The sequence below is a fragment of the Poecilia reticulata genome, chromosome 22, assembly GCF_904066995.2.
Source record: "Poecilia reticulata chromosome 22, P_reticulata-male-v2, whole genome shotgun sequence".
Lineage (NCBI taxonomy): Eukaryota > Metazoa > Chordata > Actinopteri > Cyprinodontiformes > Poeciliidae > Poecilia > Poecilia reticulata.
This window is the reverse complement of record NC_088851.1, coordinates 5,852,168-5,875,476: the sequence shown is the minus strand read 5'-3', so window position 1 is coordinate 5,875,476 and position 23,309 is coordinate 5,852,168. Positions and strand designations below refer to the sequence as shown.

Sequence of the window (23,309 nt, the reverse complement as noted above, 5' to 3'; positions counted from 1 at the left end):
CGAAGTGACTACAGCGCGCCCAAACGGCTTCATTATTCATCAGCTCAGAGCATCACCCCGAACATTGATGAACTTGTACAAAAGATGAGACACCTCCAAGTATCAGGCTCAGCCTCAGACAAGTGAGCATCACAGAGCAGTAACGTATTTCAGTTTATAAGTTTCAGTTAAATTTTACATTTGTTTCTACAAGACGTGATTTTTCTTTGAATGAAGTATTGTTTTGTCTGTGTGCCATATATTTTTGTATTTTATTTATTTTATTGTATTTATTTTTCAGTTGAATGGATTCAGGTAAAATTGCAGATAAGAGCCATGAGAAAGAATACAACTGATTTGATTTATTTTTTTACTTTACTATTTGAAAGCAGTGATCGGTAGGATCATAGAGCAGCACACTAATGCATTTTCAGTTTATAATGCATGCACTTTGATTTATGCATTTATCTTGATATTAAGAAACATATATTGTTTTAAAAACAATTAAATTTGTTGCTGTTTGCCTCTTGAAAAATGTTTCCCTTGAAGTTACTGACAGAGCCATAACAAATATTGCTTTATTCATTTAATCGTTAATAATATACACTGTGTTAGGTCTTGGTTCAATAGCTATGTGCAATCATTTCAATATGTTTTAATAAACATTAACCAGTCCGGCCCTCGCTTGTAGCAAATTTGGTTTTTTGGCCTCTGTGTATTTGACTTTGACATCCTGCCTTAAAGGAATCAGCCTCATGTGCCATTGTTCTCGTCGCAGTGTCAAACGCTGCCCTTTAGATGTTTAGTCCGTCTGGATCTTCGGATAAAAGAATTCTGCATGTTGAGCCATTTTATTTATTTGTAAATGTGCTTTATTCAGCATTTCTGACTGAACTGTGAAACCAGGGGAGCTCATAACTTTACACTTAACTTCAGATAAGAAAAAGAAAAGAAAAAAAAAAATTCGACTAGCAGATTGTTCTGATGCCAAAATCAAGAGGCCTTAATTCAGCAGAACTAGATTGTAAAAATAAAAGAAATGTTGACGAAAAAAAGAAAAAAAAAGGTTCAACTAAAGACTCCTTTGACCTGAAACGAGTCGTTCATATAAGAAATGTTAAGAAAACCACTTTTGTACTCATTTTTACAAACTATTTATTAAACTGTGATTTTGTAAGAAATGAGCCTGTTTTCTCTTCTTATGTTTTATTCCTTTATATGTGTGTGTAAAACAGAAAACGAACAGGAAAATAACAGTTTATTACAAACATTTATTTCTTCACTATTAGGAAAAAAAAAACAAAGAACTTTGACGCTTTACGCAACAAAGTTATGAGTGATTTAAACGTTTTCCTCACATAATTCATAATCCTCTTGAGACAGGGGGGTTCAAGGTCGCCCGGTTACATCGAGAGAAAAAGAGTTGGCACCCGTTTGATTACTGTGTGGTTTGACTTCTGGATAAAACGACGTCGTGCTGAAACTGCTGAAAAACCTTTGAAGCGCCGCATCCTGGTGAGTCTCCGATCGGTCGGGGTGGGGTTAAGAGGCACACTAAAACATGAGCCATGAAGACGCCCCGACCATCGGAAACCCAGCGGCAGGATGGAAACATCTAGAACATAAAGGACCAACCAATAGATGCCAGCTTTGATTTGCTCAAAAACATTCAAACCCAAACGCATCGTGAAACCAAACTCCTGGTACAGACAGAAAAAGAATAATAAAGAGATTCATTTGATTTCAAGGCGTTTTAAGGAATCTTCTATTGACCTAAAGCAGACAATAGACTAAAAAGGGAAAATCTCATAACCAGTTGGCTCATTGTGCTGCTCACCTGCATGGAGGGGAAATGGATTCACTTATTAATAGAAAGAGCAGGAAGCAGCTTTCATCTAAAAATCAGATCATGAATGGTTGTTTTTTTTTATCTAATAACTTCTTTTCATAAATAAATAGAATAATTTAAAAAAGACATCCACCACAATGCTGAAAGGTTAGTGTTTTTTCAAATTGCTGGGTTACTTCACCACAGGTTTTTTTTTTTTTTTTTTTTTGGACCGTCCCTTTGAGGGGGTCGTGGTGCTCCGGGTCAGTTGAGTTTGATGGGCAGGTCCTCTCCGAACTTGCGGAGGAACTTGCTGTGGTTGTGGTCCACAGACCAGAGAGGTGGCAGGTGGTGAGGCTGCATGGTGGTCAGAAAGTGCCGCCTCCAGCGACGCTCCAGCTCCATGAGGCCCCGCAGGCCCCGCTGGGCGTGGGCGCGCACCACCTTAAGGCCATGAGGAACGTAGGCCTCGTTCAGGATCCTTCAGGAGGAAGAGAGGGAGAGAGAGACGGACTGATGACAATGAAAGGAAAAAGTTCATTAAATTAAACGGCTAAATGTTTTTATTCCATTGCTAGAACAATTCATGCTTGCCATAAAAGAAAAAGAAATGATTGACTTTATTTTGAACGTCCCCATCACTTGACGCTTACATCCTACCAGAGTAATGATCCAAAAAATTTAAAATGCAAGTCCCTTATTTTGAAACTGTTTGCTTAATTTCAAAAACAGACTTTTTTTTTAAGCAACAGTCGAACCAGAGAAAAAATAAAAATAAAAAATTGGAAACAGCAGGTGAGGGTTTTTAAAGCTTGGTGATTGGCTAGAAAAAGACAATCGGTGCGCCGCTGGTGGAGGCGGCTTTAAAAGTTCAAGTTTAAACTTTTTTCCTCCGTTATCGTTCTGTTCTCTATACACGCAGCAATTACCATGGCGATTCCCGCCGAAATTTCTCCCACGAATACAAACTCCTGGATGAAGTTTAAAAACAATGGCTGGTTTTAGACGCTGTATTCAAAACTTGAGTTTTTACTTTTGCTCTTGTCAAATTTAACTGCAATTTGATATTCAACTTCAAAATCAAATTACCGTTACCGCATCACTGTTGGATTTTGTTGTTGTTGACATTTTATTGTTAATCCATATTACCCAGACCTGGTTCTTAGTTTTTGATAAAATAAGATTCATCAAGACTGACAAACTTCTACTACATCCATAGATCTGGAATATAAAGGTCAGCATAAATCACGACGTCGTCTGTGTACGATGTGATCCACGGGAACTCGTGGCTTAAACAGCACGTGGAAAATCAACACTTGTTTACATGTTTTTATGGTTGCTTGGTTACTTGAAGTTCGACCCTGACCCAAGCAGTGGACTCACCTGGTCTCCAGGCTGGCGGCCTCTTGCAGCACCTCGTTGGTCAGTTCCTGCTCCTCATTCATGTCCATGTAGTTCCTGATGAGCAGCTGCAGCTCGTCCCGCCGCTGCTCCGGCAGACCGTCCTTGGCGCTGAGCAGCGCCCGGGCAGCCGAGCGCACCCGCCGGCGGTCCGAGTCCTCCAGCAGCCGGACGCCCTCCTCGCAGCCCTGAGGGGCGGCGAACTCGTTGGCCAGCTGCTGCTTCAGGAAGCCGTCGTGCACGTTGGAGGCGGCGTGGCAGCTGGTGCAGAGCAGCAGGATGTCGTGGGAGTTGTGGTCCTTCATCTCCGTGGGGAAATGTCGCCGGTACTCGTGCGGTACGATGTTTTTCCTGACGTTTTTTTTTTTTTTTTGGGAGAGCGAAAAAGAGGTGGAGATTAAGACAAATGTCAAATCTGAAGGCGAGTGCCTCTTGGGACAGAGTCACACCTGATGTAGGAGTCTGCTTTCCCACAGACGACACAGAGGTTTTCCTTTGCGGTCAGGTAGTAGTCCTGCTGGGAGTCGGGGCGTCCCGACGGCTCGAAGAGCAGCCGGACGATGAAGGGGTCTTCACTCTGCAGCTCTGAGTTACAAAGTTACAAACAGCAAAATTACAACAAGATTTAACTCAACAACTCATTTATTGTGAATGTTAGCCTGAACTAGGGCCGGCTGCTGTGGCTTAAAAAGAAAATCGGATTTTTTTTTTTCATCCCAGAACCGATTTGAATCTTTTTTCCACCCTCTAGCTTTCTATTCTAAAAAAGAATAGAAATAAAACAGAAGTAAAACCCTCTTTTTGAAAATATTTTCTAAATGTATTCTGAATTGAGCGACTGAGTATTAGGATGCGCATCATGCTTGTGAAACAAGATGGCGGCCCTGGGGGCGCTGACATCACTCTGGATTATGTCGAGAAAAAGGAATCTCAAATTTAAATCTTTAAAAATATACATCTATATATAAAATAAAAAATGTGAGTCATCGCCCAGCCTGCATTACCTCCGATTCCTTTGTCCAGGTACCACAGGGCTTTCTTTTTGTCGCACGTGCAGAGAGGCTGGCCATCAGGCGCGTTCAGGAAGCAGTTATCGTAGAGCGGAGACTTCCTGTAACGAGCCGAGGCGACAAATTTAAAACTCTTTTCTCGACGGACGGGAAACCAAAACACGCTCGTCTTCGTCTGACCTGGCGGAGTAGCCGACGCCCAGCGGTTTCCTCCGGTTGTTCTTCCGAGGGTCTGGGACTTGCTGATCTCCAGACTCCGGGCTGTTGTTCATCGCAGGCTTCCGCGTCCTCCGCTTCCGCTCGCCTTCGGGGGCGCCGTCATCTCCGTCCCCGCGGCCTCTGAAGGGGACGTCCACCAGACCCTGGCAGCGGGACACCAGCTCCGAGTAGGAGCTCCCGCTGGAAAGGGCGGGACCGGTTTCGGTCTGGAGGCCGAGGAGACGGAGGAAGAGCGCCAGAGAAATCTGAGCGTCTCTGGCGGCGTACGCCGTCTGGAGGAGGCAGCGAAGGGAGCGTTCAGGGAAGAAGGTAAATGAGTTTCTCCATTACGAATGTGCGCGAGACGTAAAAACACCCCGATTATGTCGAAAAAAAAGTTCGCAATGTGTTTCCATTAAATACGAAATGCGAGTAAAAAATGACACTGAATGAGATTATTCACGTGATAAGTCATTTTAAAAAATCATGGCGGCGACGGCGGAAACGCATGAGATGTATTGATATTTCAGGACTCGCGCTCATCTATGAGCCATCAGAGGAGAAGTCAGCGTCTTATTGAAGCGCTGGAGCGACAAACCTTGTGTACTTGGCAGCGGCTAGTTACATATTTTTGGGAAATTATAGTCGACGATTTTATAGAAGAGATTTTGATTCAACACGTTTGAATGACAAACTCAGCTTGTGATGAACAGTGAGGCCTCTGGTGGAGACAGAAGTACACGGTGGAAGGAGGCGAGTGACCACATTTAAGCGTGTTGTTGGGGGGTACAAAATGGCACATTCCAAAAAAAAAAAAAAAAAAGTAGTTTTATTGCAGTTTTGTAAAAAACACCAATTTCGATACGGCTGAAAAAACACCTCGTCCTAAAGCAAAAATTTTGTTTTTTTCCCCAAAATGGCCTTGTTTCCATTAGGCAACTTTATTTTCCCAGTTACAATCTGCACAATTTTATGATTAACAGAAACCAGTGACACCACCTCCAAGCCTATCAGTGAGCAACAGTCTGAGCTCAGCAGTTAAACCAGGTGTTTGCCAATTGCTGCTGCCGCTAGTCTGGAGGAGCCGAGTGGCAGAAAGGCTGCAAAGGGAGAATTAACTATTTCTCAAACATGATTGATGGAATCAAAGTAACACTCCAGGTATGTTTTTGATAAGGGAATAATAACATAGCACAACGCACAAAGCTCAAAAAAGTATGATTTTTTTTAAAATAATACACTTCCTTTAAAAATAGTAAATCAATTTTACAATGTCTGCTCTGTCACATATGGTTTGATGTCATCTCTTCCAGTATAAATAACAGCCAGATTTACAGTAAAAAACAGAAAACCCCGATGGGAGCATCTCTTAACTTACTGTTGGATATAAAGTCCAAAACTCTGGTGGACTCATTTCATTAAATACACTGAAATTAGAGGCTCCTTACCTGCTCTAGTGTCAACTGATCTGCTTCCCAGTCGCTGCAGCGCAGCTCCAGAGACTTATCCAGAGGTACATTTAACAGATCTGCAGCCAAGGACTTGAGACTGAGGCCATTACTGACAGAGGATCGCCTGGAAGAGGGAATAATGTCATGAAGACGGGTTTGCAATCAAATCCACAAGTATTCATAACGACAGGACTTCTCTTAAAAACAAACCTTTCCCTTAAGGCGAGGTGACGCAGGTCGACGATGGTGGCCAGGGACAGGCCGTAGTCGCGCGTCAGACGCTTCCCGTCGTCATAGCAACCCACTCCGACTTTCAGAACGTGTGGATCCCTGAGAACTTCCACGAAGCTGAGCGGAAACGGCTGCTGGCTGCCGCGGAACGTCAGCATCCTCACCAGGACGCACAGACCCGAGTAGGTGGCCATCTGCAGCAGAGACACCTCCGACCTTCTGCCCTTCATCGAGACCTGTGGGATAAAAAGAAAAGAAAAGGGGTGGAGTCAGATCAGACAAGCCCACCTGAAACAAGAAATTTATGAAAAAAGAAAAAAATCCAATCAGCGTCAATCTGTTTTCTTTCTACTTCAACGATACAATTATCTGCGCTTTCAAGGGGATTTTTTTCCTTTTTACGATCAAGTAAAAATCATGCAAAACATATTTCTTACGCCTTGGGCCTTTACCCATTCACAGTCGAGCCCCAGAACCGGGAACACCGACAGCTCCTTCTGCATCAGCGGCCACATCTCCAGCCAGTCCTCCTGAGAGCTCACCGTCACCGGTTTCACCGCCAGCATTTGCTTGCAGGTCGGCATGCTGACGGCACGGGGCGCATTTTCAGTCTGACACTCCGCCGTTTTAAACTCATCGTGAACCAGGCGCGGCAGCTGGGTTTGTTGACTCTCCGTACGCGCCAGAGCATTTTCGACGGGATGCAGAGGGACCGTCGGTTCCGCCGCCTTCTGGACAGAAGACAGCTTCTTCCGCTTTGTTTGATACACCTGCCATACCAGCAGCCCGCCTAAGGCCGCCCCCACAACGGTTGTTATGACGGTGGTTAAAGGCCCTCGAGGAGACATGCTGACTTTCCCAGATTTTTTACAGACTGAAGGGTTCAAGCCTAGGACAAGAAAGAATCTGTTTTATTTAGTAAGCAGGTTTACTAGCAAACATCCACCAGTTTGTAATGTCTTACCTTCCCTTATAGTTCTTGTTTACGTTCTCCCAGTTGACTGGGTGCTTCTCTGCAGAAAGAAAACAATGTCCTTTCACAAACGGCCCTTCACATTACAGCCTTACAAACCGACGGTCAAAATGTATCGCAAATTTATCGTAATCGCAAAGAGCAGCTTGGTCTGCGATAAGCGTTAGCTCATGAAATACCACATCATGCATTGAGGCTCTCTATGACTGCAATATGTGGTGACGGGCGTTCCTTTTAATGGCAGCATAAGTCGTTTTAGAAGGTTAAGAGGTGAAATGGTTATGATACTGCAACTAAATTACTCAATCACAAAACAACCTTTTCACTAAATCTGTGTTTGAGATGGTTACAACTGATTTTATAACTCCAGAATTTATGTAGACCACCTTTTATCTGGTGTCTTTATGCTTTGAACTCAAAGCAAAAATGAAATTGACGATTTTGTTTTTATAAAACCGCTAGTAATAGTTATCGCAGAATTCACCGATTTTATCGCACCTCAGTATCGCGCAGTCCTGGTCGCAACAAGTATCATCCTACATGCTGCCGCCATGAGCGGTGAAGTTAAAAAAAACAGAACGATCCCGTTTTTGAACAGCTGGTATATAAAAAGTGCATTGAATGGAAGATTGCCAAACATGTTTTGTGTTATTTTATTACTTCAGCTGCACAGGATATCGATCAACTGCTGTTTTCAAGTATACAGAAATAAACTTGACCAAATCAAATTCCTTACTTTTCCCAGCCTGCTTGGAAAACCTGTCAAAGCGCTATCAATGTATGAAAACATGTTTAATTTGATTATTGGGTGGGGTAATTCAGTGGGGTAGTGTGTGTTTTTAAGATGGGTCTTATCTAATATGGACTAAAAGCTAAACAAACAAAAAACAGGTACTGAAATAGCCCTTTGTAATGTATCAAATCGAGCCGTTGTCAATGGAAAAAAAATATATACATACACAAATCTTTTTTTCGCTGTTTAGATAAGATTTAAACATCTTAAGTCCAAAACTCAATCGAATGTAGTCTAAATTGTCTGATAGAAAACACCTTAAGTTACACACCAAATATATAAAACATTGTTTTCAAGCATAGTTAGCAATGTTGAACATTTCATTATGTTAGTTAGACCATTCTAAGCCTTTTGAGTTTTAATGGAGCTCATCAAAAGTCGTTCAGTGCCTAACTTCAGTGATAGTCCTTTACTCCAGTGCCGAGTCGGATGCTAGCACCTAGAAAACAAGCAACTTCCTAGCATCTGCTCTATGTGTTGAAGAGCTGCGCTGTCAACACGGTCTCGTTGCTCTGTCTGAAGCGTGCACGTGTTGAATGCAAGACAAACTAGTTTATTTTGTTTACCGTTTTCCCTTCAAGTCAACATACGTTAACCTAGTTAGCATAACAGCTAACCAGTGAACTAGCTTCAACCTAAGCAGCTCGCTACACTTTGCCTCACAGCTGCGGCACGAGCGTTGATTTACAACAGGCCAGCTGAGATAATCGACTGATGGACAGCCTTACCTTTATGTTTCTAGCCAGCAGAACACCCCTTCCACATGCATGTAAAGTTGTTTGCTGCGCCGATCCATTTCTTCTGCGCTGCATTTATAACTGCGGTGCTGCAGCGGGGAGCAGCGCAGCAGCTACCGCCTCCTGCTGGATGGATGAAGGACTAACGAAACAACAGCTGCCAAGTCTGTTTCTTAAGAGAAAGGCCAGCAGAGCCACTTTAAAATAATATTAACGTGTTATATCTTACAGCAAGCACTGATATTTTTATGCCTTAAGTATAAAACCAAGTAAAAAATTAACAGACTTTCATTAGAACCATTAAGATATTGCATAAAAAATAAAACGAACATTAGTCATTAGCTGTAACATATTTCAGCACTTCATCAGGGCAGGGTTTTAAAATGTATGGAAGATGATTAGGACCACTGGAGGGGAAAAAAATGTAACTACAGAATTGAGTCTTCTTTTCCTCATAACTTCAATATTAAAAGCATTCAAAATGTTCACTTCAAAGGCTATTACCCCTAATCATACAGCTAGCGAGTGTTGCTTTACAACAGGCCAGCTGAGATAATCGACTGAGACAGTCTTACCTTCATGTTTCTAGCCAGCAGAACACCCCTTCCACATGTACATGGAATGGTTTACATGAAAGCATATAGGGAAAAATATTTGAAAATCCGTGGCAATGGTTGTATAAAAATTAAACACCAGACATCACCCTGAACATGGCGACAGAAATGTAAAAAATAATAATTATAATAATTAGGAAACAGACTCCAGAAGAGTAAAATGGAGGAACCTGAACCAAAAAACAAAAAAAACATAGTGGAAACTGAAAGTCACAGGAACATATTCTCGCTTTTCAAACTTTTATTTGTAAAAAAAAAAAAAAAAAAGTATCCCGTTTGTCTGCTCTGTGTTGATCATGTAGCAAAATGTAAAATAAAAATAATAATTTGCAGAAATACTTTTAACCAGGCACTGAATATGAATAAATCAGGAACAAAGACTGTTTTATCACCATAAATTTATTCAACCCCATTAGCTTCAGTTTTTTCCTCCAAAGAGCTGGAATAAAGAAATGAAATACTTACAAAATGGAGAAGTAGATCAGAGAATTGATCATATTCGCAGGTTTGATAAAAAAAAAGAAGAGAGAAAATCAAATGGAGCGGATGGAAAAAAAAATCTTCTTTTCCTCCCAGTGGGGGTCCTGCTGCTCATCAGAGCTAACAGTATGCTAACGGAAACCGGGCCGGATCAGCTACCGCAGCACCATGATTGACCAGCCCATGATAATCAAGCTCACAAATGATCTGGTTTAGTGCATGTGCAGAAAAAACATAATAAAACATAAAAATCAACTACATTTAAAAAAATCCCCCAGGAGGAGGAGGTAAAACCAGATTGTTAAATAATAATAATATAAAACAAGATTGGTGCTACAAAAAAAAAAAGTACTAATTTGTCCTAAATCGTTAAAAATTAAGGACAAGAGACCATATAGGCACCACCACCATGGCCGAGTTCAAGCTGATTGTTGCTGCAAAGATACCCTATTTCACGGTGAGATATTGTTTTTTTTTTTCCCCCATTCAGTTTGGAGATGCAACAAACGGCATCAAGATTTTTTGTTAAAAATTAGGAGAGAAAAAAAAGCACACTCAAAAGCAACTATCCCTTCACAAAAAAATCTCTTTACATCACATTAAAAATTTGCACTGCTGTGAGCTCTGTGTACAGTATAGATTCTTTAGATATATATATATATATATATATTTATGTATTATATACATGATCTTTCCTTGTGTACATGAACATTGTAACTATCCCGTGCCTTTGGCAAGATTACTTACAACTCTTTTGTTAGATCCAAAGCTATTTCAAATATACTTGATGCATAAAAATAAAGATTTTGGCATTGTCTGACTCTCGTCTTCTGATTGGGTGGCTTTTATGAAGGACTTCTCATCTGGACGTTGAGTTCTCTCAGTGCTGCGTCCCTCGCCCGCCAGCAGAGGGCCTCGGTGAGCGAAGCTAGCTGGCAGAAGGGAGTTGCGCTCCACAGGGTAATGATAACCTTGAGCTCCACAAGCACAAACAAAACAATACAGACAATACAAAGGAAATGCCTGAGGAGCCGTGAATGTCTTCACAACAACCTGTTTTGTTTTACTTTCTTTTCTTCCCCCCCCCACCCCCCTTTGATGCTGCGCAGGGTTCGATTTGCTTTTTCGCCTTTACCACCCCTGCAGTGGGTGTCCAATAAAATGGCAGCAGGAAGGGGCAGGGTGACTCCATCGAGTCCGCCCCCAGCTACTCGGTGCTTCCTGATGGCACTGCGATCACAGTTGGATCTCAAAAGTCTTGTGCAGCTCAGTGGAGAACGGGTTTGTGGGGGACGGGGTGGTGCGCTGGTGCGGGCGGTTCTCCAACGCCGCCCACTGGGCTTCGAACGCGTCTTCTTGCTGTGCCGGTGCAGGCTGGCCATACTGGGAAGACGAGGCCGCCCAGCCGTCTGCGCCGTTGAAGGCGGCCCTGCCGTTTGGGGGCTGGATGTAGACCTCGGTGGACGCCGGGGGTTTGACGTACGGGGAGACGTTATTAACGGCCTGAGCATCACCAGTCTGTGGCATGGTGGCGGCGGCCGGGATGGGAAACGGCTGCGGCTGGGTGGCGGAGCCGAACACGTTGGCCACCATCTGCGAGGGAGTTATGCCAAACACGGGAACGCTGGGCTGGGGGAACGGCAAGCCATTGGACACCGGGTAAGAGGCCGGCGCTGGGGGGTGGAAAGCGGGTTGGCGGGGGGGCACCATGGGGACGGGAGGAGGCAGGGAAGGCATAAAGGGCACTGCGGGAACGACGGGGACTGGAGCCATGGGCATATGCACCGGGGCACCGAATGCCTGTGGGGGAGGCGTGCCTCCTGCTGCCATTGGTTTAGACTGCGGTGCACGAACTGATTTGGTGACTTCTTCCAACCAGCGGTCGGCTTCTGATGGCGTGCGTTTGTGGGCGGACATAGCCGGAGAGGCGGTGGGAGGGGCTACTATCGCTGGCGTCGCTGATGTCCAGTCTCCTCCTGATGTAAGAAAAAAAATTAATTAAATCAAACTGTCATTGTTGAGACACAAAGATGACACTAGCACATCAACAATGCCCTGCATTAGAGCTCGACTCCAAGATGTTTTTCCAAATGTTGTCACTGGATAACATATTTTATTTAAAGAGGCAATATAATGTACACTCAAGTAACAATTGAGTTACTTGAGTTTGACAATTTAGTTTGTTTCCTTCAGTTGTTATAAAAACATTTTATATATCAAATATGACTTAAAACAAATTTAACTTTGGAATTTAACACCTTGAAATTGGGCCTCTGTCTCTTTAAAAACTCCTGCTCTTTCTGAAACTCTGCCTTCAGGCAGTCATCACTTCATCCCTCCTCTATTAACCCTTTAACAATATTTTTTTTACCAGCGTTACACTGAGAAGTAGCTCCTATAATGAGCTCAGCAGATGCTCAGCTCCAACAGGTGTTTGCTAATTGCTGCTGGCTAGTCTGAAGGAGTTTCAGGGGAGGGCTGCTCTGAGAGATGGAAGAGCTGAACCTCGGAAATCCAGGTATTTTGCACAGCTGAATGGTTGCCACAGGAGATTAAAGGATTTCTCAAGCATGCATGAAAGAATCAAGGCAACACTTCAGATATGCTTTTGATGAGGGGATAACATGATTAAAAAGATTAAAAACACGATTAAAAGCTCAAAAAAGTCAATTGTACAAAATACTGCCCCTGATTAAAAGCTCAAAAAAGTCAATTGTACATAATACTGCCCCTTTAATAAACCAACACAAAGTAATGCAAAAATGTGAAGAAGAAAGGAAAATGATACTTGGTTTTTGAAACTGTGTTCTCTCCCTGCATTTGCCTTCATCCATATTTACATGTTAGGTTTCCACCAAATAAAGTGCTTTCCATGAAGACCATGAAAAGTTTGCCTCTGGTTTTATCTGACCTGAACTCTGAACTCAGTCTTCTATAAGCATATAGAAGACTATATGTTTCTAGAAGCTCAATTACTTATTTTTAAGTAACTGAGATGCAAGAGTTTAAGAAATGAAAGACGCTTGAAATGATTTTAGCGCAGAAGCTTCTTTTCTCACTATCCTAATATTGGTGTTTAAGCTGATGCTCTACATAACAATCCTATTCAGTCGCTGCGATTCCATCCAACTGTCATGCGAATATTGAGCAAACGTATAAAATTTGGCAAAAAAGAAAAAACAAAATGGTTTTTTTTATAGTCTTCCACCACCAGAGGACGGGAGCGTTCCATCCCTCCGATCCCAGCTTGGAGTGCCTCCAGGCGGTCATTCCAGGCTGACAACCAGACCTCCCAGTTGGAGGTTTGGACTTGACAAAATGTAACGCCTGTTCACTGGTTTTCACAGTTGTTGACTGCAAGACGTGTTTATGATGTTTTTGTGTTTTCATGATGTAAAGCACTTTAAACTGCCCTGTTGCTGAAATGTGAATTAAAAATAAACTTGATCGATTTCAAAATGTTTCCAAGTTTTATGCCTCTGGTAAGGCACAGACCGGCCGGTGAATGAGATGGTTCGCTATGTCAAGCGAGTGTTTAAAAACCTTTTTGTGAAACTAAGATACAGGGTGCTTTTTTAAAAATTATTATTATTATTATTATTATTATTTTTTTTACAAACCAAGAGTGACGAAACATCCATGATAGACGAGGACTTCACTCTCAAAGTGAACAGAAATCTCAAGTCTCCCCTGCAGAGCTGCTTACCTGGGAGGACTGGAGCGGGGGGCCCCGCTGGGTTTGTGGCCCAGGGGTTAGTCTCTCGCGTAGGCAGAGCGGGGTGCAGGACGGCGGGGTTGGAGGCGGCAGGAGCAGCAGTGGCAGCAATGGAGAAGGCAAGCATGGTGCCATTCACTAAAGCCAATAAGAGACAAAAGCTGATGCAAGCTCTGAAAGATGGAGGCGATCTTTCCTTAGACGTGCAAAGCTACCATGCTTTTAATAGGTAAGCTTGAGGTGTTAATTGCTTCTTTAACACAAGTGTTAGAAACTTTATAGTGAACAGTGGGGCAAGCGTTAAAATATATAAAGGTAGATGCAAAATAGAGTTTAAAAGTGTGGAACAAATTAAATTTGTTCATGATCTGATATCAGAACAAAATGACTATCGGACTTATAATTTGAACAAATTGCACTGAAAAGGGAGTGTGTGTCACAGAGCAGATAGGAACAGGTTTTACCTGGCGCCACAGGGGACTGAGGAGAGGATGCCGGTTTGGGCATCGGAGCAGAAGAGAACGGGTCCTCAGGGGGCCCACTGAACGCTGTGGCGATCTGAGTGCACAGCGAACTGATGCTGTCGTTTTCTCCTTCCACCTCAGGGACTGCAGGGACGAGGATGCAGAGTTCAAATACATGCACAGAATTCAACCCAGTACACAAGAGGATCACATTTGTCTAGATGTGAATTGTGTTTTTGTTTCAGTTTGTTGATTTTTAAGGAGATATCTGCTTATGTAAAACTGGAAAATACTGTATTTTTTTTCCTTTCTTAAATATAAAAACAATCCATAAAAGGGTTTGATGCTGTGCAATGAATTTTGACACCTGACCTATTATAGACTGATCAACTGTTTCCCCTTTCTTAAAAAGAAAAGAAAAAGCTGGATAGCCATTATTCAAATGTAAAACAGAAGCTAATAAATACATAATTCTTTGTAGTTTAGATAGTCCTTCTTAATTGAATACCAGAAATTAACAATACGTCCAGGACGTTATTCATCAAATTCTCCAGGAGTTCATGATGCCGTTTTCTACCTTTTCTTCATACCTCCCCGTTAATAATATTTAATAGTTGCTATGGAGACTTGGTGACCTCAATATGGCACACTTTTATACTTTACTAACATTTTCCCCACTGCGTGCATGATGGTAGAGATGAAATGTAATTATTGCCCTCACTGTGGTTAAGGTCAAATGTCCATATTTAAGTAGCTTGTCCTGACGCAATCCGTCCCACAGCTGCCTTACCTCAAGGGAATGTTTTTATGTCTTTCCCATTTTGAAGAGCTGCTATTAAAATCTCAGAGAAACCAGAAGTCTTAGGCTACAAATTAAATTCCCAGCCAATAAGCAGCCAGTGTATTCCAACCATGTCAGGACTTTCGAAGGTTTTAAAGTATCTTTGCTCCATAGCAAATCCTTTTACCCAACACTAGAGGAAAACAATGCACAGACTTTATAATACTCAGATCTCTTTCTGAAGGTTTTTCAGTAACGTGCTTTAAATCATCACCTGTGTTTTTAATAGGGAAGTCAGATTTGCGCTGCATGGTGGAGGGCAGCTCGTTCATGCGCAGCGATAGCTGTCGTTTGAAGGGGGATGTCTTCTGGCTGAGGGCCGGAAAGCCCCTGAAGGAGCCCTGGCGGGCGAGGGCCTCGGCCGGCGCGTGTCTGCGGGGTATCACCTGAGGCCCCAGGGCCGCTACGGAGAGAGGCGGAGAGGACGAGGGAGACGGGGAGCTTCCTGACTGGAGCACCGAGGTGTTTGTCACACTGTTGGCAGAGTTCCCGACAACATTCAACTCTGTCTCTGCTGGTAAAGAGAAGGAGACAATGAGGTAATAACCCACTGAAGAGCTGAGAGGTTTACATGTGGTACAGCTAGGAGGCAAGTTTCTGGCAAGTTATTAGTTTCAAGAGACTGCTACTGAAACCAACTTTATGAATCCATCTATTTTCTATATCTGCTCAATCCCTGCTGAGGTGGGAAGAAACAAAAGCAGGAAAGAAAAGATGGATAAGAAAATAAAAAGAAAGACGACAAAGAAAGAGAGAGAGGAAAAAAAGAAGAGACAAAAAGATGGAAAAAAGTAGTGGCATAATGACAAAGAAATAAAAAGAGAAAGGAATAGAAAGAAAAAGACAGAAAGATACTGTAAAAACTACTAACACAGCTCTCACACCAACTACTTAGAGATTCATAACGAGTTCTGAAGTCTAACTCTCCATCCATTAAAGTACGCACCATTCTTAGCATCCTGAAATTGTCTCATGACTTCTTCCCTCTCCGCAGCCTCCGTTGCTGTGGTAACACGAAATGAGCCTTCCCGAGTAAAAGTGGTTCTGTTGGCATCAAAGGTTGCCGTGACGCCGCACTCCTTCTCCCGCTTCTGTTTTCGCTCCAGACAAGCGGCAAACGCGCAGCCCACAGCGTGGCTGAGTCGCTCTCCCTGACAGGGACGACACAAAGGATGAAGATTCTCACCGCAGCGCCGCAAAAAGCCAAAAACACGCATCTTTTATTTGTGAAGGCGACAGCTCAAACTCGTCCACCAGAGAAGAGGTTTGAGCAGGTCTTCCTATAAAGCACCGTGAGCACAGCGTCGGCAGTGACCGAGCTAGTTCTTACTGAGTCTTTAATGGCCATGAAACAGTGGCAGATCCAGCGTCGCGTGGTGCCGTCCCTGCAGATGTAAGAGAACGCCCTCTCAAAGTTCCTGTCAGGAGCGCAGAACGAAACCTTCTCTATCGTCTGATCCAGAATCAGGTCCTGCGGACAGCAGTTTCTATCGTTAGCATGGTCAAAGCTGAGAGCTGAGAAATGGAACAATATCAAAACATGAGCTCAGTTTTATTCATTTTTGGTCTTTGAATCAGTGTTCTCTCATCAACTACATGAAACGATTTCTGATTCCAAAACAAAATTCAAAAATAATTTTGATTTACTGTAAACTAAGATTTTTTTTTAATGTCATTACCAGATATTTCCAGCAGATGTCAGTATGACTTCTCATTTAATTCCATATGAACAAGTCTTTAGTTCTACATAAAGGTGCACAGGGTACATAATGAAAAAAAAGGGCATTTGGAGGTCGTCAGAGCCTTTTTACTGTAGATTTTTTTATTATAATTACTATATAAGGTCAGTATATTCAATATTTAGAGCTGAAACATGCACCTAGAATGTTTTCACATTTTGTTACTTTACCACTTACAAGGAAGTTTTGTTTACACCTCCAACAAATGTGAATGTTAGGAAAAAGGCGAAAGTTATAAAATACATTTTTATTACACATTGAGTTATATATTTCAAGACTTTATCTCTTGCAGTTTTTGATGATTAAGGCTTACAGGTAAGAAAAACACAAAATTCAGTGTTTCAGAAAATGTAAACATTACATAACACCAACTAAGCTGACTATAGTAGTCTAAAATCTGGTTCTGTAACCTACTGATCCAGATTGAATAATGACTATATAAGATGACCAACTTAAAAAATGTGAACTTTTTAAATGTCAGACTTTCCTATATTTTACCAAAATTTTAAGTGACAAACCAAAACACAGAAGGATACAATTAATAGGGTTTTTTGAGTTTCACCAAATCAAATTTAATACTTTTTAAGACCAATATGAATGAAATTTAAGACCTGTATATTGACAGAAAAGTACAAAAGATAATAAATTGACAATAAACTTGCACTTATCCATGATAGACATAAAAAAGCTAGCTAGCTAGCTAACAAGGGTATATTAGCAGCTAGTTACTGGTAACCTCAACCGCCTCCAGTCACAGAACGCAACGAATATGTCTCAAACTTTAGCCCGACGGAAAACGTCCCATGAGAAAAATAAAAATATATAAAATATAAGAAATTAAATGGTCTCAACAAAATTTAATCCCTACGATCAACGTATTTAAGACCAACTACCACTTTTTTAAAAATGAATTTAAGACAATTTAAGGCCTTAATTTTACTTGATGAATTTCAGACTAGATTTAAGTGAAATGATATATGGCCTTTAAGCATTTTTGCAAAATTTTTTGAAAAATGCCGATTTGTATTCGGTAAAATCCAGAAAAATGTTCCACTGCAATTACAGCTACAAGGTGTTTGGAGGGTTTGTACATTAACGTTCTCAAATGTTTACAGATTCTTCATTATATGGAAGAAGAACATTGGTTAATAGCAATTTTTGAAGTCTTGGCAGAGATTTTTGACTGGATTTAAGTGTAGAGTTTCCTCTCCAGGCTTCTCCTACAAGGTTTTCTATTGGCTTACCTTTGTTTTGTCATCAACAACACGAAGACCATCAGCCGACACCCACAACACAGCTCGCACTGCCTTCTTCCCAGCCTGCAAACACACACACACACACACACACACAAAACAATGGGTCACAAAACAAGAGCTTCTCCAACATCCCACATGATTACTTTCTTTTTGTAACATTCCTCTGCACCTATTCATGAAAACTATTAGGACAAACACACACACACAAACAGAGCACACCTGTGAATAAAAGATTGCAAATAGTAAGAAAGGCAAAAAAAAAAATTGTCAACAGGTGTTTTCAAAGATCAGTGCCACGCAAGAGGAGATAAATTTGATCAAGAAACCAAAGAAGAGTTGGTGTGAGATTCTGTGGATTGATGCAGTAGGTAGTGACGACCCCATTGGTTAGAATAGCAACAATGAAAAGGGAAATATCCGCTGTTCCATTGCTGCTTCCTGGAAGAAGGGCTGAAGGAAGAGAAGGCACGCCTGTTAATACAAAAAAACACAAACACATGGGTGACTTAAAGATGCCCCACCCCAGCCTAAACCACCCCACCTGCTCAGAAGCATGCATCGTTGTGTTTGTCCAGATCACTAAACACCCCTCATCTCCCCCATGTGTCCATGTGCTCCTTCCAGCCATCAGGTGTGATCAAAGAGTGAAGTGCGAGAAAATGATAAAGCCAGTGAGAAGGAGAAAAAAAAACACTCAAGAGTCACAAAAGGAATAACTTACTTTCACAAAGAATCCTTTGAAGAATTTCCTGTCCTGGAAGTGGATGTGGCAAAAAAAAAAAAAAAAAAAAAAAAAAAGAGGGTGGAGGGTGGGTGAGAGGGTTGGAGGAGACGGGGTCGGGGAGAGAACAAGGCATGAAAATGTTACCTAAGTCGTCTAAGAATTGACTAGAGCCAACAGGAAGGGGTTTGATTGGAAGCTTGTTTGGTTTGGTGAAGTTGAAGCTGGGGTTATGAGTGAGGCGAGTGATGCTTTTATTCAGTTAGTGCTGCATGAATTCACTTCAAAGTTATGGATGGATGGGGGGGGAGAGGGACACTTTGTTGGAGTTAGTAGAACCGTGAAGGAAAATCCCGAAAAGAGTTAATGCTCACCGCAGAACCTTCTGACAGCAGGAATCGACACCGCTTAGTACGGAAAACCCACATCTTGCTGGTGTTTTTTCTTTAAGCATATTATCACTTAAGAACTCAAATATAACAACAGCGATAAAAATATTTCCATATTCATGTGTATTTAATATGAGCGAAGACGTACTCTTTGGGTGAGAGCGGTTGCTTTAACACAGGTTTACTATTCTATTAAGACAACCTACATTTTAAACCGTCTTTAACATTCTTATAATAGCGGTTAGCATAGCTGACGTTGGGGTTCAACGAAAAATTAACAGACCAATAAATCTGCCCCAATTTCCCTCATTTTGTGAGATCAGCGACCGGCTGACACATGTGCCCCACTATTGCCAACTTAGACACTTGGCTGCAACATTTAGCAACTTAACCAGAGAAAAAGAAAATAATTGGTATCGGTCAAAACGGGTCAGGGTTTTTAAATGTCGGTGATCGGCCAAAAATCTGCAATCAATGTGCCCCTAATTGATGTCGTTAGAATTACAAAAACAGCTTTCTCTGTACGTTCCCTTGAGAATGTAGAGCCAGCCGCATCACTGTGATTTCCAGAAGGCTGAATTTATAACAGATGGACACTAAACAGGATCAAACTGAGCTATTTGCCGTAATTATCTGCTGAAAGTCTTCTAGCCTGAAAAACCCGCCGACATGTCACATAAATACAGTTTATAGTCAAACTGCTTCATACATTTTTGTGCTCATCTGATTTTTTTTTTTTTAATGTCTTACTCAAAGTGGGGGGGAAAAGAGCTAACTTTCATGTAGATACAGCTTCCACACTGAAAAGACTCATTATTTTAAAAAGTATACAGTTAGTGTCTGCATTTTAAACTTAACGTAGCATATTATATTAGAAATTTGGTATATGTATCTTTAGTAAATATACACAGAAATGTATGTGTTCCCTAAAGTTCTGGTTTCCAACCAGAACTTTACCCCATCCATTGGGGGTAAAGACCCCCAATGGATGTTATGAATCATCATCAATTGGATCTTGAGGTTCCCCACAAATCTAAACGATTCTAAAACCGCATTTAAGCGGAAGATCTTACAAAACAGATTAAAAAAAAAAAACATTGTCAAATGATTCTGGTCAGAGCCTGTCAAGCTGGAACATCAACATATTCCTGCCAGCAGCCGATGTCTTCGTCCATCTCTACCTCTTAGTCTTTCGGGAAAGGATAACCTCAAGTCCCATTTTATTCTTTCTCATCTGATGTTCAGACAGAGATCCGCGGTTGCTCAGCAGACAGAAACAGACTGCTGCAGACGGAAGACTGACCTCTGGATCAAGCCTGTGACTGTTTGCTGAGTCAGGCGGTTCGGGTTCAAGCTGCAGTAACCACTTTAAACAAGAAAAAGCAAAAAAAAAAACAAAAAAAAAAAACACCCCAACCAGACCAGACCAGGTCTTAATCCCTTCTCTGCGTTCACACGCTTGCTGCGAGTTGTTCTCTGTCCCATAAACTCTGGAAAGGAGTGCCGTTCGGCTCCTGTTACACGGCCGCAGCGCAGGCGGCTCACGTTAACGCATGATTAAACATGTCAACCAGAAATGGACGTTCATTTGGTTGCGAGTCGAGCTCTTTGTTAGTGCATGTGGTGTTTCTGTGGGAGCCGCAAAGACGAGCAGTGATTGTATTAGTGGCATATGGTTAGGAGGAACAGAGTCTAGATTAAAGAGAGCCCTACAACTCGAGAAAGGGAGGAAGTTGAATCTGGAGGAAATTCTCTGCAATTTAAACCTGCTTGAAAAGGACAGAAAGTATAACACACGGAAAAAGGTCATTCAGCATTCATTAATTCATAATAAGCAAAAACATTTCCAAGCGGAAGAGATAAGACACTTTTAAAAAGGTCAAAATGAAGCAACAATGCCTGGAAAAATAAGATGACCCAGACAGGAAAGCCACTTTGTAGACATTGATGTACAAAACCACTGGTGAGCAGGTGAGGGCCGTTTACTGATAAAGTGACGCAAAGTTTTAGAAAGCTATTGTTTCAAAACAGTAAAAAATCTGTTATACAACTGCTTGTAGAAAGTAAGGCAGTGTGGCCCCTCCCACACCTGCAGCTGCACACTGTTGATCAGCTGGCTACACTTTATAATAGTCTACAAGAAAGAGAAATCCATCCAATACACATCAATGATATGAATCACCATAACGTTTAAACAGAGCAACCTAAAATCAATGTCAAACTACAGTAGGTCAACTCTGACAGGCACACAGAGGGTTGGCTACAGAAGCAGATAGCCTGAGTAATTAAAAACTAATGTCAGGTCTAGTCCAGGTCTGGGAAAACAAATGCATTTTTTATGCATTTTAAGGTCTTTCATCTACACAAAAAACGATTATTTATAAAAACTCTGACCAAAGTGGAGATTTGAGAAAACTCTAATTCCATTTGCACGTGTACATGGCAAAATGCAGATTTAGGCTCCCGTGAATTACATTCTGCAACAAATAACGCGCCAATATATCCACACACTTGCTGTGACACAATTCCCAATCGGCAACATTTTGTGTTCTAATAACTTTATATCCTAAGACAATATTTAACACTTATTATGTTGGCAGCAGTAGAAATAATTGCTACTTTGCAGTTTTGAATGTTTGCGAGAGGTTTTATGGAAGGTTATCATCCCAGATGGGGTCTAATGCCGAGTAGGAGAAATTTTCCCATCTAAACAGTCGCAAACTCTGTCAGGACACGCAGAACCGCTGCACACCTGCTGTGCCAGATCTTTGTGAAACCATTTTACGCTTTACAACATTTTCTTTAAGCAGTAGAATAAAAAAAACATACAAGACAGAGTGGTCCTGACCACAGGACACGTTTTGACATCAAAGCAGACGAGGACTCGTTTTTCACTCCTCTTCAAATTTAACGTTCAATTCAGAAACGGCGGACATCTTTTCAGCCTTACAAACCGACTTTTCACTAAAAGTGCCCAAACCTCGATTTACCAACCAAGTGAATAGAAAGACTCTTTCGCTATGTCAGGATCTTCAAGGTGTACACCCAGCAGCACACAGACAAAAAGGAAGAAAAACAAAAATCCATGTCACTGTGAGCTGAGTAACTGATAAAACTCACAGCCCCAGTCAGCAAACAAAAGGAAGTGATGTCATAATGACAGCACAAGAGGGCAGCTTGGAGGTTGATGGTGCCGCAGTGCAGCCACCACCATCTCCCCCTCCTCCTCCTCCCCTCTGAGTCACGGATCACAGAGCTGTGAGAAAACTCCTTATTACGCTCCTGAAAGCTGCTGACGACACCGCCGAGCTGACAGCTCCCCGGCCGACTCCTTCCAGCTCGGTTCAATGTTCGGGCACATCCGCTCCAGCTTCGCCTTCTGCTTATTCATGCGTGCTTCGGTTCACTGCTGCCGTTCTTCCTCACTGGAAGCGGTGAAGCTGCCAGAATGAAGGCGATCCTGCTGCTTCGCTTTGGCCTGCTTCAAGCTGCAAGTTTAGGACCGAGCACGGCTCACCCGCAGGTTTAGAAACCAGCTTCCTGTCTGACATTAATGTTTGTTCAGAGGAAACGGAGCGACTGCGTTTGTCGCCTGGCAACGGTCGGTTTATTAAAGACTTAGTGAAGACGAAGAAGGCTTTGCTAATTGTATTTGTTCAAGGCTGGCCTTGGTCTGACAGCCATGCTTTAACAATGCCGTCTGGCGGAAGGAGACGGAGTGCAGATGACCCATCTGAGAGAGATTTAAAAATATCTATGTGAGGTTCAGAGCAAAGTGACCCGCTTTAACTTACTAATTTTCTTTCTGTAATCGTGCTGGGTAAAAACACAACTCCGTTTTTTGGGGGGTTTATGCTCAATTTTAAGAATCTACTCAGATCTGACCACAAAAGGAATAAAATAAATAAATAAATAAGGTGTAGCTGAAATTGATCCACTATAATTTTGATGAGCGAACAAACAGGCTCATCAGATTCAAGTCTGGAGTTTTGCAGGTTCATTCCTAAAAATTAATAGTACTTCCTGTCAGCAATAACGGGCTGGTAAAATCAAATGACCACTGTAAACCTACATTTGTTGGAGGTATGTATGGATAATTTTAGGCATGGTTGTAATTAATGATTGGTCATTGTATATTTATAAAATTAAACCAATTCAGAGCTTTTTTCTTTCAAATATTATTATATAAATGGAACTTTTAGAGGGAAAAAATGACAATATATGGTGCACTTCCACATTTGGAGGAATGCCCAAAAAAGTTGGTGAGCTATATTTTAGTCTTGTAAAAATAAAAAAAAGCAAAAGAAAAATTCTGCAACCAATAGTAGTGTGTTTATTTGTACCAATGACCAGCACTGAGGAAACGCACAGGTTTTGAGCAAACATAGTGGGCAAGTAGATAATATCTAATTTTCCTGTGGTGCTACACCGATCGCCCAGACTATTGTAACTCAGACTTATGATCATATTTGAGTTGCAATTATATACT

General features: G+C 41.8%; 2 protein-coding genes across 8 annotated transcripts in view; both read right to left on the bottom strand.

Annotated features, from left to right (window-relative positions):
* Positions 1-1,230: 1,230 nt before the first annotated feature.
* Positions 1,231-8,782, bottom strand: exd2 (exonuclease 3'-5' domain containing 2). Of its 2 annotated transcripts, none has more exons than XM_008398876.3 (10): positions 8,593-8,782; positions 7,063-7,111; positions 6,536-6,987; positions 6,078-6,334; positions 5,865-5,991; positions 4,399-4,709; positions 4,213-4,319; positions 3,658-3,793; positions 3,191-3,559; positions 1,231-2,288 (listed from the first exon to the last, which is right to left on the bottom strand). In XM_008398876.3, exons 3-10 carry the CDS (start codon positions 6,944-6,946, stop codon positions 2,072-2,074), a joined length of 1,935 nt encoding a protein of 644 aa, XP_008397098.2. In that variant the 5' UTR covers positions 6,947-6,987; positions 7,063-7,111; positions 8,593-8,782; the 3' UTR covers positions 1,231-2,071. The 2 variants fall into 2 exon arrangements, with proteins under 2 accessions (XP_008397098.2, XP_008397099.2); XM_008398877.3 differs by having other exon boundaries at positions 6,551-6,987.
* Positions 8,783-9,596: 814 nt separating this feature from the next.
* Positions 9,597-23,309, bottom strand: part of numb (NUMB endocytic adaptor protein) — a 52,472-nt gene continuing 38,759 nt past the window's right edge. Inside the window, exons 4-11 of one of the 6 annotated variants that reach the window (XM_008398869.3) lie at positions 18,432-18,464; positions 17,699-17,773; positions 16,046-16,186; positions 15,662-15,866; positions 14,930-15,226; positions 13,875-14,018; positions 13,402-13,548; positions 9,597-11,671 (exon numbers count right to left, since the gene is read on the bottom strand). In XM_008398869.3, coding sequence (XP_008397091.1) covers positions 10,932-11,671; positions 13,402-13,548; positions 13,875-14,018; positions 14,930-15,226; positions 15,662-15,866; positions 16,046-16,186; positions 17,699-17,773; positions 18,432-18,464 — 1,782 coding nt within the window. In that variant the 3' untranslated portion in view covers positions 9,597-10,931. Of the gene's footprint in view, positions 11,672-13,401; positions 13,549-13,874; positions 14,019-14,929; positions 15,230-15,661; positions 15,867-16,045; positions 16,187-17,698; positions 17,774-18,431; positions 18,465-23,309 lie in introns of all 6 variants that reach the window. The other 5 variants (XM_008398868.3, XM_008398872.3, XM_008398871.3 and 2 more) reach the window with 5 other exon arrangements.